Source organism: Procambarus clarkii, chromosome 5 (genome assembly GCF_040958095.1).
Source record: "Procambarus clarkii isolate CNS0578487 chromosome 5, FALCON_Pclarkii_2.0, whole genome shotgun sequence".
NCBI classification, from domain to species: Eukaryota; Metazoa; Arthropoda; class Malacostraca; order Decapoda; family Cambaridae; genus Procambarus; species Procambarus clarkii.
Window position 1 is genome coordinate 50,536,206 of NC_091154.1, and position 17,050 is coordinate 50,553,255.

General features: G+C 33.0%; 1 protein-coding gene across 1 annotated transcript in view; it reads left to right on the forward strand.

The window, feature by feature from the left end:
* Positions 1 to 16,643, forward strand: part of LOC138350867 (probable DNA-directed RNA polymerase subunit delta) — a 78,355-nt gene extending 61,712 nt beyond the window's left edge. The window contains exon 2 of the mRNA XM_069302318.1: positions 15,541 to 16,643. Coding sequence (XP_069158419.1) covers positions 15,560 to 15,823 — 264 coding nt within the window. The 5' untranslated portion in view covers positions 15,541 to 15,559 and the 3' untranslated portion in view covers positions 15,824 to 16,643. The remainder of the gene's footprint in view (positions 1 to 15,540) is intronic.
* Positions 16,644 to 17,050: the final 407 nt, after the last annotated feature.

The following is a 17,050-nucleotide window of genomic DNA, read 5'->3' on the forward strand; positions in this document are numbered from 1 at the left end:
GTAAATTTCTTCAATGTTGTTTTTATAAATTTCTTGAGAGTTTTTTAGTTGCCATTGATAATGTTCATGTAACTGTTGTATACAAAATTTATTATTGTTTTCCAATTGGTTTACATTATTTTGAAATGTGTTTTGAATTTCATTTATTTTTGAATTAGAGATTGTATTTATATTTACACAACTTTTTATGAGTTCATTCATGCGTTTGCATAACAGAAAACAAAGGTAAATCAATTGAGTGTTGATTGAAAATGGTGTATAAAGATGACTACGTTCAAGGGCAAATAGAAACTGTTCAAATAATTTATATACACCAAAAATTCTGTCCATGAGATTGGGTTCATCCATATTTTCGTTTTCAAGTTCATTGATTGCACAATGTATAAGGTTGGTTAGTAGATCGTTAATGAGGGATGAACCTACTATTTGGTCAATATTATCGGTATTTTTAAAGAATTCATTTAATTTTTGAAGATTTTCTTTCGGTTTAAATTCTTTCATATCATTTTTCTTATCTTCTTGTAAGGTTAATTTGAACAGCGTTGAACATATTATCAAAGGAAATGGGTTTAGTCTCTCTGGACTATTTTCATTTTCGGGTATAATTTTAATTTCATTTACAAAGAGTGTTTTTAGAATAGATTTTTCAAAGTCTAAATAAATTTGAAAAGCTTTTTTATATTTTTTATTTTTAAGGGCATCATTAAGATTAATAATATCCAAGGTTGATTTTGAAGTCATTTTTTTTATTTTATTTTACTTTGTTAATTTGGTTGTTTTATGGACTCAATAAACTCGTTGTGATCTTTCATTTCAGCCAAAAAATTTATATTATGGGTAATATTCCGTAGAGAATTTTTAGAAATGAAGTTTGTGCCAGTATCTCGAGCTAATATATTTGGTAAAAATGTTGCCATATTCTTTAAAACTAATTTTTCATTACTGCATATATTTGTAAGGGAAATGAATCCTATATGAGATGAATAAGCAGTATTAGGAGGGGTTGTTTCTAATATCCTAATCATACATTCTCCATTGGATTCGTCAGTGGAAATATCAATATTTGAATTTTTTTCCGGTTTCAAGTTAATATCTAATATTTTACTAGGGTACATTCCAATTGCAATATCGAGAATGGAAACATCATTAATGTTATTTACCACATCCACATTTAGATCATCATTAAATGTATTGAAATACCGTTTTAAATTATCAGTATTTGAAGTTAAATGACTTTGATACGTTTTAACCATAGGTTTCTCAGTTGCAATATGAGACAGATAAGAAAATTTGGTCTCATGTATAAAAGAAGGGGGATGAATATCTATAGGTCTAACAGGATTTTTGAGCTGTTGTAATACATTGGGTGAAATGGTATTGGTTTGGGTGGATATTTTAGGTTTAAGAGCTCGTTTTAATTGTATACATTCAGTGGATTGATTTTTGGTAGTAGTTGTAGTAAAAATAGCTCTTCCTTGTCTGTTAACAATAAGAATGTTATGCATCGTGAAAATACATCGACCATTGAGAGGCGGTAATTCTTTAAGATCATCGAGGGAGTCAGAAAGAGCAATTGCTATAGCTATATAATCATGAGTCCTATGTGTCGATAATGGTTCACAGTATGACAATCGATTATTTCTTATTTGTAAGAGCCGTTGCTGAGATTTAATTAACTGAGCATAATAAATACTCATTATATTGTTAATATCAAAGATTTTTAAATCCACTGAATTAAAATCATCATTTTTTATAACTTTAATAAATCGTGAAGAAGGAGGAGCGCTTATTCCCTTTTCATTGTCATTCCATTGTTCGTTTTTTAATGCACGTTTATAGTAACAGTTTTCCAAAGGATATGGGAGACTTTCTACAAATTTTGTATAAATTTGAGTTAAATCGTCAACATTTATTTCATTTATTTCGTCTATTATTTCTTTAGTGTTAACCCAAACAATTTTAATATTTTGATCTATGAGATTTGATGGCATAGCTAAAATTTGTTACAAAATGTTGGGATTGGGTAAGATAACATTACCAGGGAAGAAAGATATGTTCTGTGTTTGTTTAATTTGGGGATAAATTTTGTAATTAATACCGAAACTAGATAGACCATGCCAGAAATATCCTAAATTATAGGTGTGTATTCCAATGTTATTATGACACATTTCATTATAATGAAAATCATTTAAAGTTTCCCGAAAGATTAAACCCATTTTCACATACAAACATGGTTGGCATATGGCAGATAAACTTATATAGGTATTGGATTTGGATAATTTTTCTTGGGCTTTCATATAGAGTTGTTCAAGTTGAAGTAAATAATAATCTTTATCTTCTGTTTTTACATTAGGTAAAATTGCATGTTTACAAATACATTGAGTACCTATCATATTTATTTGTTCTCTAATCATCGTTCTAATTAAATTATGTTGGGGTGAATCATCATTAATTTTAGAAATGATATTAATGACATCAGAATTAACTATGGGATTTTTTATTGAAAGTGATGATGTCGGTGATTGAGGTAAAGATGAAGACATTTATTTACCTTTTTATTTTAGTTTATAATAAAAAATATATGAAAATATGAGTAGTCCTGTAGGGATTCCAAATAGAACCAATCCTGTACAATCACCAAACCCACCATCAAACCCACCACCAACACCACCAGCACAAAACCAACAAACAAACACCATAACACAACAATCAGTAGTTGGTCTAACTCCGAATTCATCTATAACATCAATAATGGCCAATCCAAAAGTTAATCCAGAAATATCTGAAGTTCTTTCCAAAATTCAAGATATGACTAGATATATCAGTGACCCTAACCAACGTGCTTCTTTCATAAAAGCTTTGGGTCAACAGTTAAATATGATAGGTAATTCTTCTAAATGTGTTTGTATTCACGCTCTATTTCCTGACCTAAAATATGAAGAAAAAGATTATCATTTACAACAAATTGAAGATTTGTATAGAAAAGCACGGGAAAAACCAGTACATAATATTTATAAAAGTTTGTCTGCTATATGTCCACCCTGTTTATATCTAAAAATGGGTTTGTTATCAACAGACGTGGTAAAAGATTTTAAAGACTCATTTTGTTCCAACAAAACTGGGCCTCATAAAACTTATAATTTAGGACCAATGGCTCATGTCTTAACAAGTTATAATGTTAATCAAAAAGTCTATCCTAACATGCAAAATGCTATGAATATATCTTTTCATCCAGGTAATATTCTAATCCCTGATTCAAAAATCTTTTTACAGATGTTAGCTATGCCATCAAATCTCATAGATCAGGGGGTTAAAGTAATTTGGGTTGATACAAAGGAAACTGTTCCTTGCAATAATAATAACATTAAAGACCAATTGGAATGTTATGAAAAGTTTATGAAGGCTCTCCCTGCTTCTCTTGATAATGGTTATTACAAAGGTGAGCAACAAGCTGACAAGAATAAATTAATAACTTCTCCACCTCATAAATTTGTTAAAGCAGCTAAAGGTGAAGAAAATTTAGTTTTACTAAAAATTTTTGATGTAAATTCAGTTTTAAACATATATTATTCACAACTAATTCAATCACAGCGACGTTTACAAGTGAAAACTATAACAGATAATGATGGAAGTAGATTATATTTGAATCGAACCAATTTTGCTTGTTATGAACCCTTGTCCACACATCGAATACATGATTTTCTAGCCATAGCGGTTGCCCTCTCGAATAATCCGGAAGATCTTAAAAAATACCCTCCACTCAATAATGAGTGTATCACTACTCCACATAATATTCTCATCATTAATAATAAAGGGAAGGCCGTGTTTACTGACAGTACTGAACCTAAATCAACTACAGCCTGTGAAAAATTGAAACGAGGACTTAAAGATGGTACTAAATATCCACCTCATAAACGATTTGTAAATACAGCACATACCATGACACCTAATACAAATCTCAAACCTGGAGATCCTATTAAACCAGACAGTTTTCCTGACTTAAATACTACCACTTCTCCTGATCTCGCTGATATTGCTATGGAGAAACATATTAATGATTCGGAAATGTTTCGTAAGAATTTAAAAGCAAATATAGACAATTTGAAAAATTACTTTTCAGAGTTTAATGATGACCTGAATAAACCTGTTGATATAAATAATGTTAATTATTCTATTTTTGATATTGCCATTGGAATGTCTCCCTCAAAAATACTCGATATCAATCATAATCTTGCAGGTGAAAAACCCAATGGTATTGATATATTTTCAGACTATCCCGAAAATGGCACAAATATTCTTGAAATAGCATCGCCTAATGTAGTATATTCAGATCAAATCGGTTTTGTTACTCTCAAGAGCCTATGTTCTAATGAGATTTTAGTATTAAAAAATACCATTGCCCATTTGCAAAATATTATGAATCGCAGTGTTGGGGTATTTAGGAAATTTGAAGTAACACCGGGAAACAACATTACAACTCTTCAACCTAATTATTTAGTACAAATACGAGATCCTTCTGAATATCTTCAAGTTGTTGATAAAACTATAAAAGCAGATACATCCATCCCCAACTTCCAAATAGAACCTCCTAATGATGTACATCATATACCACAAGATTTGTGCGGTTCAATGTCATTTAATCAGTATGTAAATTTGTATTCCCCACCTAAAACACAAGGATGTATATGGTAATTTATATTATAATTAAAACTTTTCAATTATATTAATAATTTAATATAATGTTTGTTTATTGGCAGTTACCCAAAATACTTAGTTGTTGTTTTTTATTTTTTATGAATTACCCTCTAATATTTTTTTTGTTTTGGTTATTATAAAAAAAATGAACATTTATATATTTGTTGTTGGTATATGTTTACTAATTATTTTATTTTTAATGTGGATGAGAATCCAATCCACAAACAGCGACACCATCTCTCCACAATCAGAAGATGTCAGTGCCACCCTCCCAACAGCACGTGCCACTGTCACCACCTCCACCAGCACTCCAGCTGCTAAGGACAGCGGTGCCACTGTCACCACCTCCACCTCCATCAGCACTCCAGTTGCTAACGACAGCGGTGCCACTGTCACCACCTCCACCTCCACCAGCACTCCAGCTGCTAACGACAGCGGTGCCACTGTCACCACCTCCACCAGCACTCCAGCTGCTAACGACAGCGGTGCCACTGTCACCACCTCCACCAGCACTCCAGCTGCTAACGACAGCGGTGCCACTGTCACCACCTCCACCTCCACCAGCACTCCAGCTGCTAACGACAGCGGTGCCACTGTCACCACCTCCACCAGCACTCCAGCTGCTAACGACAGCGGTGCCACTGTCACCACCTCCACCTCCACCAGCACTCCAGCTTCTAACGCATAATTGATATTCCCACAATTTTTTAATAAATGGCTAAGAATTATTGAACATTGAGAGGTTTCGTTTAGCATATTCTAAAAAAAAAATAATAGACATATGTAGCAGCCAGAAAGCCACACCTGGACCACTATGCTAGGCCCGACCTGCCCAACGAGGCAAGTTCCCCTGAATCTATATATTTTTCCAATTTTCCTCTATGAAGTGATAAATCTGTACATTTCACCATACACAAGTTAATTAGGTTAGGGGCTAGGTTCGGTTCGGTCATATATCTATGTTAGTTTTAACTCAAATTTCCAATAATCAACCCATACATAATGAAATGGACAGATTCATCACTTCACAAGAAAAAAAAATTGAAAAAAATATAAATTCATGAAAACTCGGCCCATCAGGCAAATCGGGCCTTGCACAGCAGGCCAAATACAATACCAGGCACGACATATATATATATATATATATATATATATATATATATATATATATATATATATATATATATATATATATATATATATATATATATATATATATATATATATATATATATATATATAGACCTACCCGTTGTTTGTTTCTTCCTCTGTATGTGTCGTTTTACCCACTCACTTAGGATCCATTATTGAGAATAAGGATTTGATGAATATCTCTTTAGTAACTTGTAACTTACATTCGAATTACCATTCTCCCAGAGTTTTTATTATTATTATTATTATTATTATATTAGGCATACCACCACCTTCAATTAATAAATGTACAGTTAGATCTTAGAAATTGTAAACATTATAGAATATGAATTTTGCATATATCAAATTTAATATATTTCTTTTTACAACACACACACACCCACACACACACACACCCACACACACACACACACACACACACACACACACACACACACACTGTAGGTTTTTATGATTATAATAAAAAAATTTATGTAATATTTATGTAATATATTATACAAGTGTAATCAGTATTGATTACACTTGTATTAAAAAAAATAAAGCAAGCACCTGTTTCCATGACTTGGTAAATGTCATACATTACAACAATTTTTTTCGAATACTTTATTAAATTTACTGTGCTTCAAAATTCATTTGGTCTCTTTCTTCATGGTTTATAATTTTATATGTATTAATCGTTGTAAAAATCACGAGAATTACTGCAATTAGCCCAGCTATGGCATGATGTGACCCCATAACATATTTCATGTGATCATCAGATTTAACTGAATCCATAAATGGTATTTTATCATATACATTCATAACAGATGTTATTGTAATAAACAAACATAAGATAACTAATATAATAAGTATAAAATATGTGAATATTTTATTACCGAACATATCTTTTTTTGTTCTTTTTTATATAGGAGAAAAATAATAAAATGACTGAAATTTAATTATAATTTAATAATTTAATAGATGTATAAGCTGTTTAGCTGGAGGAACGATTTTTTGGGCATAAGAAACAATTGATTTATATTGATATTGATGGTAAGTTAAGATAAATGTAATTAATAAAAGAGCCATAATAGCAATTACTAATGACATTAATGATTTGGACATATTTGTTCCCAAAAGATAAAAGGTGGCTAATAAACCAACCAAAAAAGACAGATACATAATAGAAAGGGACCAATTTGTTTTTTTCTTAACGACATTCATTTTTTCCTGTGATATTTCCTTATTATCATGTGTCTCATTAATTGTGGGAGTTGTTAATGTGGTTGGTATTGGATTCCAATAAGATTCTTCATGTACTCTGTTAGCTATTCTCAAATCCATAACATGAGGTTGAGGTAGTAACTGAGGAAGTTGTTGATGATTCTCGCCTGAAGCCGTTGTTGTTGTTGTTGAAAGATGAGGATGTGCCATTTTATTTAACGATTTTCTTTTATTTTTTTAATTATAGTTTTAATTAATGTTTCACTATTGAAGGGTATTAGTGTTTTGAGTCGATTGCTGATTATATGTATTAGGGCTTCTTCAAGTGGGAAATAACAGGCAATTTTTTCTTCATCTAAGCGATGACTGAAAGGAAAACGATGCATATAATTCTTAATTGCATGGTTGTTGGTCTTCTTTTCATTTAGGTTGAAAATACATCCTAAAGTTCCAAGTATCCAATTTAAACATCGAGACCGAGAGTGCGTAAATTGAATTAAATTATTTGCATTTTCAGTTTCAATTAAAATACTATAATCACACTGATAGGTTTTACCATTCAGTGCTATCCATTCCTCTGATATCATTGATAAATTATATTGGTTATTATGAATCATCCCCAATTTAATTCTTTTAATAATTGGTATAAAATCTAAATGAAAACAATGTGTTTCTTCCATAAACTCTCTAATTTGGGTAATTATCGGAATCTTTTGATCAATTTTTTCAGGTTGACCACGAGGAAGTGTATACTCCCCCTCTATTGTATTTCCATTACCAAACATATGTTGATATAAATTAACATATTCGGCTTGACTCATGGGGGACGAATTTTCAAAAATAATAACATTTTTCGTTTTATCATTCCATTTATGTCGATAACTTTTATTATTAAGATACGAAATATAAAAGTATGATGGAGAATGTAACATTAGGATTTTACATTTTTTTAATATAACTTTTTCGTCTGTGCTAAAACATTGACTGGCATCTACATATAAAAGCCCTAAAGATTTTTTAGTTTTATTATCATAATTTAATTGGTTTGGTTTTAATTGTATTAATGGCATATTTATAGTGGGAGGAAGATGCGCATTTTTGTAATAAAAATCAGTTTCTTTACAATACTGAGATGACATACTGACTATTTTGTATCTAAAAATGAATGGTGTTTATATAATAATTTATATATTTTTTGTATTCTAACGGAACATGGATTATATTCATTAATGTGTAGTAGGGAGTGGTGGTGGTGGTGTGGAAAGGTTGTTGGGGTGGTGGTGAGATTAGGGTGTGTATATTGTGGGTGTGGGTGATTATAAAAGTTGTGGTGGGGTTGTTGTGTTGGTGGGGTTTGGGGAGGGTGGTGGTGGTGGTGGTGGCGGTGTTTGGGTTGTTGTGTTGGTTGGGTTTTGGGAGGGTGGTGGTGGTGGTGGTGGTGGCAGTGTTTGGGTTGTTGTGTTGGTTGGGTTTTGGGAGGGTGGTGGTGGCAGTGTTTTGGTTGTTGTGTTGGTAGGGTTTTGGGAGGGTGGTGGTGGTGGTGGTGGTGGCAGTGTTTGGGTTATTGTTTGGGTTGTTGTGGGGGTTGTTGTGTTGGTGGGGTTTGGGTTATTGTTTGGGTTGTTGTGGGGGTTGTTGTGTTGGTGGGGTTTGGGTTATTGTTTGGGTTGTTGTGGGGGTTGTTGTGTTGGTGGGGTTTGGGTTATTGTTTGGGTTGTTGTGGGGGTTGTTGTGTTGGTGGGGTTTGGGTTATTGTTTGGGTTGTTGTGGGGGTTGTTGTGTTGGTGGGGTTTGGGTTATTGTTTGGGTTGTTGTGGGGGTTGTTGTGTTGGTGGGGGTTGGGTAGGGTGATGGTGGGGGTGTTGTTTGGGTTGTGGTAGTTTCCATATCTTTTATTATTTGAGGAAAATTTTTTACCAAAATTTTCCCAAATTGTTTTTCCTGACATTTATACCGAAATAAAATATATGAAAACAATACTGCAAATTCTTTTTTTTCTATAGATTCTTTTACAATACTATGTATAATATCTCGAGGTATATTATCATGGTAAATGGTTTGGCATATGGTATCCATTCCTTCAATTAAAGATTGAATTAGTTTTTTTTTATCATTTACAGATACCTCTCGAAATTTTCGTATTGTAATGTCAATTTTGTTCGAGGATAAATCCATGAAACTTTTCAGAAAGCTACATTCCGGATTCCATTGAATATGAAGAAGTAGAGGCTTGTCAGAAATGTCAAAATTCCATAGCCCAAGATTACAAAAAGCACATTTCACATGATCACTAAGACCTGTATAAAAGAATCCAGCTGAACTTAGATCTTCTGAGTTTGGTAATGTAAGTGGCCATGTGCTAAAACTTTCCAGGCGATTTTTACAATCTTCATATGTTCGATCGACACTGGGACAATGAGGTGACAATGAGAGGACTAAATTGGATTGCAGAATAACTTCACATAACTCTAAAGGGACATTACCAACGGGTTTTCCCATGATAAATGGACAATAAGGAACTCTTTGTCTATGTTTATTATGTGGAATATCGTTTATTTGCCAGTTCTTGATAACTGTATTGCAGAAAATACATGCACATGCATCGTTTCTTTTAAGATAAAAAAATCCATCCCTAGCTAAATTTAGAGGGGAAATCCATGGGAATTTCCAATTGTTAAATGTGTCTAGACGTGCACTTTCAAACTTCAAAAAAAAAATGTTGTTAAACATTCTGATAGGTGTTTTAATTTGTGAAATAAATGTACAATTATGTTCTGGATATACAATTGCATTACTATTTATATTGAATGTAAGTGACAAATGACACTTTATACATTTCCATAGATTTTCTTGTTTGTTATAATAAAACCCATTTCGTTTTAAAATGTTTAAATTTATTTTGAAATTTAAACCTTCTAATGTTTTCATGCTATGTTGTCCACTCATTTTGGTATGTAATTAATGAATGGTAAATTTATTAAATCCGTCTGACCATATTTTATATTTTATTTTGGCATGGCATTATATATATATTTTTTTTATTTATTTATATTTCGAAATTCTTCAGGTTTACAGTAAAGGCTTCAAACTCTTCTTTTCAATTCAAATTCCATTATCATCACTAGTGTTCTAGGCGATTTGTAAAAAAAAAAAACTTGGTGGTTATATAATAAACATATTGAAATAAAATTAAAATAGTGATAGGATGATATCAAAGCAAAAGAAAAACGAAGAATTTTGCAGCAAACATGAATTTGAATTAAAAATTAGCCAAATGTTGGAAAAAGGTGGGCCTGGGAGTCGGAAAATTTTTACTCGAGAAAAATTAGCACAATACATTGAGGAAGTCAAAAATGCTAAATTGAAACTGAATTGGAAATCTTCTCATGAATATGATCTATTGTCTCGATATGATGTCAAAAATCTATTTGGGGATGACGTCTTAGTAACCATCGACGAAACTGAACGAAGAATGAAGCGGGGGACCAAGCGTAAACTGACCAGTGACAATCGTCATTCTACTACGGCTGTAACAACAACAACAGGAACAACAACAGCTGATCCTGGCCGGATGTGTCGTCGTTTCATACATCAAGGGCAATTATATGATACGATTTATGATGCACACAGAGCAGTTTGTCACGGAGAAGAAAAAAGAACTTATTTTGAAGCAAGTAAAACTATCGCTAACGTCACTCAACAATCGGTGAAACTCTTTATTTCACTCTGCCACATATGCAATTTGAAACGACTTCCTCGACGAAAAAAGGGGGTAATACGGCCCATTGTATCGACCAGTTTTGCGGAGAGAAGGACAAATGGACTTAATAAATATGCAAAAAGAAGGAGGATGTGTGTATAAATATATTTTACATTATCAGGATCATTTAACAAAGTTTTCGGTTTTACGAGCTCTTCGCAGTAAACGGGCGATTGAAGTGGCACGCCACTTACTCGATATATTTGCTCTCTTGGGAGCCCCACGAATTCTGCAGAACGATAACGGCCGTGAATTTGTGGCAGAGGTGATTCAAGAGCTAAAAAACGAAATGTGGCCCAACATGCTCCTCATTAATAGCAAACCTCGTCATCCACAGAGCCAAGGGAGCATTGAATGTACAAAAGAAAATGTAATCAAAATGCTTGGCAGTTGGATGTGTGAGAATCAAACGCGAGATTGGTCAGCTGGACTTCCCTTTGTGCAATTCACCAAAAACACAGCATATTCACGTGGAATTGGCGTATCGCCTTACAAGGCAGTTTTTGGTATAGAACCACCAATATATATGAATAATAATACACCTTCATTAATAAAGATGATGCAATTGAAATTAAGAGAAAAATAGAGGTGATGAGTTAATAGTACATTATTTCTACAAATTTATTTATGTTAGTTAAAATGCACGTGCTAAATATCAAGGTTCATTATTAATTTATTTTTGTTTTTGTTTTTGTTTTTGTTTTAGGATATGAGAAGTTTGACTGAACTGAAAGTTGGTTGGGAATGAAAAAGACTAAATGAAACTAGTACTAGTGTCCCCCCCCCCCCCCAAAAAAAAAGATATGAAAAACATACCTCATAAACCCAAAATGGTTCTGGATGGGTTCTACTGAAGATGGATGGGTACCCAGCATCATCACAATTGAAATTCATAATGCAAATATTGGATATAGGTTCGATGATAACTAAATTGTTTGTTGAACTAGTTTCCAACATTGACCATCATATATAGTAATCAACTCAAAAGTGGCATGGACCAGGGGAATCCGACTGTCTAATTAAAACAAAGCAAAGCAATGCGATGGTCAGAGATAGATGTTGATGTAATGTGATTTCTGCCCAGTGCTCGGAATGTCAAAGTGAAGAAATTCAAAGAAGCGCGGGTAAACGGCGTGAGTCATATATCATACAGTGGGGAGTTGATGATTGAGATTCATTCAATAGGCCGTTACTTAACATATATTATATTAACCTAACCTAACCTATGTTAGGTTAGGTTATGTAGGGTTGGTTAGGTTCGGTCATATATCTACGTTAATTTTAACTCCAATATTTTTTTTTTAACTCATACATAATGAAATGGGTAGCTTTATCATTTCATAAGAAAAAAATGAGAGAAAACATATAAATTCGTGAAAACTTGGCTTATTAGGCAAATCAGGCCTTACATAGTAGGCTGAGAAGTCCGTTCTGGCTACTAGGTACCACATATATTCAACTCGAATTGATATACTCTCTGTAGTGATACTTTTTTAAAATAATATTTACAATAAGAATAAAGGTATTAAAAAAAAATATATATCATTTCTATACTACTTATTATTAAAATACCTATTTGTCAATTTAATTATATGGAGAATAAATGTGAATTGCTATATTCAATATCATAACCAGATTGTATTAACATGTGATACAAATAATACAACTGTAAATTATTTAAATTTGTGGTGTCAATTTTCCAATTTGGTGATAGATGAATAGGATTTTCTTTATAATAATTAATCAATGCATCATGAAAAATTTGCTCATTCGGCATTAAAATAAGTTGTTTGTAAATTGCATCTGAAATTTTATTTGGACATTTTGAAGAATTATAATACGGGATAACCATATTATTAATGATCATAAAAGCTAATTTGAAAGGTGAATTGGAATTATGAAAGTTGTTTTTATAATTTGAAACTTTTTCTTGTATAAATTGAACATATTTTCGTTTTTCTTCTTCATCATTTTGATTATTAATAAATATGTTTGTTTGATCCTCCACAATCATTAAATTTTCAGTATTATCTTCTTTGAATGGTGGCAGTGGCGATTGTTGCGGTGCCGGTTGCAGTGGTGATTGTTGCGGTGTCGGTTGCAGTGGTGATTGTTGCGGTGTCGGTTGCAGTGGTGATTGTTGCGGTGTCGGTTGCAGTGGTGATTGTTGCGGTGTCGGTTGCAGTGGTGATTGTTGCGGTGTCGGTTGCAGTGGTGATTGTTGCGGTGTCGGTTGCAGTGGTGATTGTGGCGGAGTCGGTGTCGGTGGTGATTGTGGTAGTGATGGTGATGGTAGGTGTGATAGGTCAGAATCCATTTTAAGGATTGATTTTGGGATTTTTTTTATACATTTTATATATATAAAAAAAAGAGGGGCTGGATTTTTATTATAGAAAGAAACATTATACTAAGATGGTGAACCAATGTTTTTAAGTAGGGGTGGTGGTGGTGTTGCTGCTGCTTTTGGTAATAAACCTTCATCTTGATTGATAAACGTTACAATTTCATCCTTTTTTCCCGGTTTGAATGATATCAGTTAAGAGATGGGGATTTCGGGTTCTTAAACAATATTATCATTGGTCATCAATATCACTAAAAATACGAAAGTAATTCCCTTCGTCACATGATTCCGTGTTAATATGTCACAAAAAATTATTCCTGTTGGGTGTATTAATGTTTAATCTTTTGCTGGTTTATATACCATTCTTCATAAACTTCCAACTTTCTAGTTAATTTCAAATGTATTTTTTTTATACATTAGATGTCTATATGATTTAAAATAGTGTTGCCTTATCTAGATTTAAATAACCAAGTGTGTATATATGCTTGTGGGTGCCGGATGTCAAAGAGTGACTGAGGGGAGGAGCTGTGTGTGTGTGTGTGTGTGTGTGTGTGTGTGTGTGTGTGTGTGTGTGTGTGTGTGTCTTTATGTGTGTGACTTTGTATGTGTGTGTGTGTATGTGTATGTGTGTGTGTGTGTGTGTGTGTGTGTGTGTGTGTGTGTGTGTGTGTGTCTTTATGTGTGTGACTTTGTATGTGTGTGTGTGTATGTGTATGTGTGTGTGTGTGTGTGTGTGTCTTTATGTGTGTGACTTTGTATGTGTGTGTGTGTATGTGTATGTGTGTGTGTGTGTGTGTGTGTGTGTGTGTGTGTCTTTATGTGTGTGACTTTGTATGTGTGTGTGTGTATGTGTGTGTGTGTGTGTGTGTCTTTATGTGTGTGACTTTGTATGTGTGTGTGTGTGTGTGTGTGTGTCTTTATGTGTGTGACTTTGTATGTGTGTGTGTGTATGTGTATGTGTGTGTGTGTGTGTGTGTGTGTGTGTCTTTATGTGTGTGACTTTGTATGTGTGTGTGTGTGTGTGTGTGTGTGTGTGTGTGTGTGTGTGTGTGTGTGTGTGTGTGTGTGTGTGTCTTTATGTGTGTGACTTTGTATGTGTGTGTGTGTATGTGTATGTGTGTGTGTGTGTGTGTGTGTGTGTGTGTGTGTGTGTGTGTGTGTGTGTGTGTGTGTGTGTGTGTGTGTGTGTGTGTCTTTATGTGTGTGACTTTGTATGTGTGTGTGTGTGTGTGTGTGTGTGTGTGTGTGTGTGTGTGTGTGTGTGTGTGTGTGTGTGTGTCTTTATGTGTGTGACTTTGTATGTGTGTGTGTGTATGTGTATGTGTGTGTGTGTGTGTGTGTGTGTGTGTGTGTGTGTGTGTGTGTGTGTGTGTGTGTGTCTTTATGTGTGTGACTTTGTATGTGTGTGTGTGTGTGTGTGTGTGTGTGTGTGTGTGTGTGTGTGTGTGTCTTTATGTGTGTGACTTTGTATGTGTGTGTGTGTATGTGTGTGTGTGTCTTTATGTGTGTGTGTGTGTGTGTGTGTGTTGTGTGTCTTTGTGTGTGTGTGTGTCTTTGTGTGTGTGTGTGTCTTTGTGTGTCTTTGTGTGTGTGTGTGTGTGTGTCTTTGTGTCTTTGTGTGTGTGTCGTTGTGTGTGTAAGTGTGTGTGTGTGTCTTTGTGTCTTTGTGTGTGTGTGTGTCTTTGTGTGTGTGTGTGATTCCTGTGTGAGAATGCGTTTTGTGTGTCAGAATGTGTGTGTGTGTGTGTCTTTGTGTGTGTGTGTGTGTGTGTCTTTGTGTCTTTGTGTGTCTTTGTGTGTGTGTGTGTGTGTCTTTGTGTCTTTGTGTGTCTTTGTGTGTGTGTGTAAGAGTGTGTGTCTCTTTGTGTGTGTGTGTCTTTGTGTGTGTGTGTGTCTTTGTGTGTGTGTGTGTGTCTTTGTGTGTGTGTGTCTTTGTGTGTGTGTGTCTTTGTGTGTGTGTGTGTGTGTCTTTGTGTGTGTAAGTGTGTGTGTCGTTGTGTGTGTGTGTGTGTGTCTTTGTGTTGGTGTGGGTGTGTGTCTTTGTGTTGGTGTGGGTGTGTGTGTGTGTGTGTGTGTGTTGTATAAAAGGAGGTGGGATCCGAGCAGTATCTCAATTCTCATCCTGCCTTTCATTGGATATTACTTCAGTGAACTTCTAAAAGTTATACTTACAACCATTGTGGTATAGTATATTAACACTTACTAAGGGGTAAATAAGGCGTGAGTATTTCAGTGTTTTTTTTTTCTTTTTTTTTTATTTTTTTTAAGTAGTAGATAACTTTCAATTTTTGATTGAGATTGTTTCTGTTTCTCCTTGAATAGATTGATGATCATCTTAGTCTATTTCAATACACCAGACTATTTCAATTATAATATATATATTTTTCAGGTTGGGAAAATTGAACCAAATGGATATTGGTAATGGGGAAGCAGTTGGCATTGAGAAATTGGGAAATGATGAAGAGAGGAAAGTAAATGAAGAAGGATTTGAAGATGAAAAGGGAGATGAAGAAAGGGGAGAAGATGAAGATAAAAAGGTAACTGAAGAGGAAGACGAAGATATAAAGGTAATTGAAGAAGAAGATGAAGATATAAAGGTAATTGAAGAAGAAGATGAAGATAAAAAGGTAAATGAAGAGGAATATGAAAAAAATCAAGTTTTTTATAAATAAATTTGACGCTCCATTTAAATATGACTCTAATTTTAAAAAATTTAAAGAATTGAAAAGTGAGCTAGATAGGATATTTCTTGAAACTAAATGTAAAGTTGAATGCTTAGAAAAATGTACATTCACTAAAGAAGAATTATCCGAATCCAGATTTCAAGATTTTATTAAATATGAACATATGGACCGGATATATAATTATTTCATTTATTATGGTTGGTATTCCACCATAACAGCAAGAATTAAGTATAATAATTGTTTGGTATATGTTCACATATATTATGTTTATGCAAACAATTGTTGTAATATGTGGGTTACTGAGGATGCTCAAATATTTCTTAAATTTCTTGTAAATGAATTTTTTCATCCAAGTAAACCCCATTCCGAAGAAATTTGGTTAGCTATGAAAAATGATAACTTAAATGTAGAGAAACCTCCACAATATACATATTGAGTTTTATCATAATGAGATGATGTAAAATAGGATTGAATGTTTTTTGAAGATAAAAAACACTAACACAATATTACCAGATTTTCTATGGTGGATGTGAAGGTCCTAATTCCACATACATCAAGTTAATATCTTGTGATGACCATGAATTCATCATTAAAAGGAAAGATGCCTTCACCTCAAATTTAATTCAAGCTATGATGTCAAGTTCAACAACATGTATTGAAAATGAAAAAAATGAAATCCATTTTAAAACAATTCCGTAAGTATAAAGCTGTTAGAACAAAGTGTTATTATATAAACTGTTATATTTAGAGATAAACTGTTATTTAGAGAAACATATAAACTGTATATAATAAATAAATAATTATAATACTTTTTATTTTATTTCTTCAGATCATATCTTCTTCAAAAAGCGTGTACATATTTCACCTACAATACTCAATTCAAGAAAAATGAGATTACTACTGATCCTGAATTTCCAATTGAAAATAATATTGCTCTAGATCTGCTTTTGGTTGCTGATTTCCTTGATTGTTAATAATGACATCCATAACCATATATTTTTTACTAAATGTTGAAAGATTAAAATATAAAAACAAGCTTTAATGTTATATTATTTTTAGTTTATTTTGTGGCTTGAAAATGATTCCAACCCTTTTATTATTATTATTAATATTAATATTATTATTATTATTAATAATTATTCCAGTAATTCCAATGAATCAAGAGTATGATTGCAATGAAGTTATAGTATTGAAAGATTCAATTAAATACTGGTT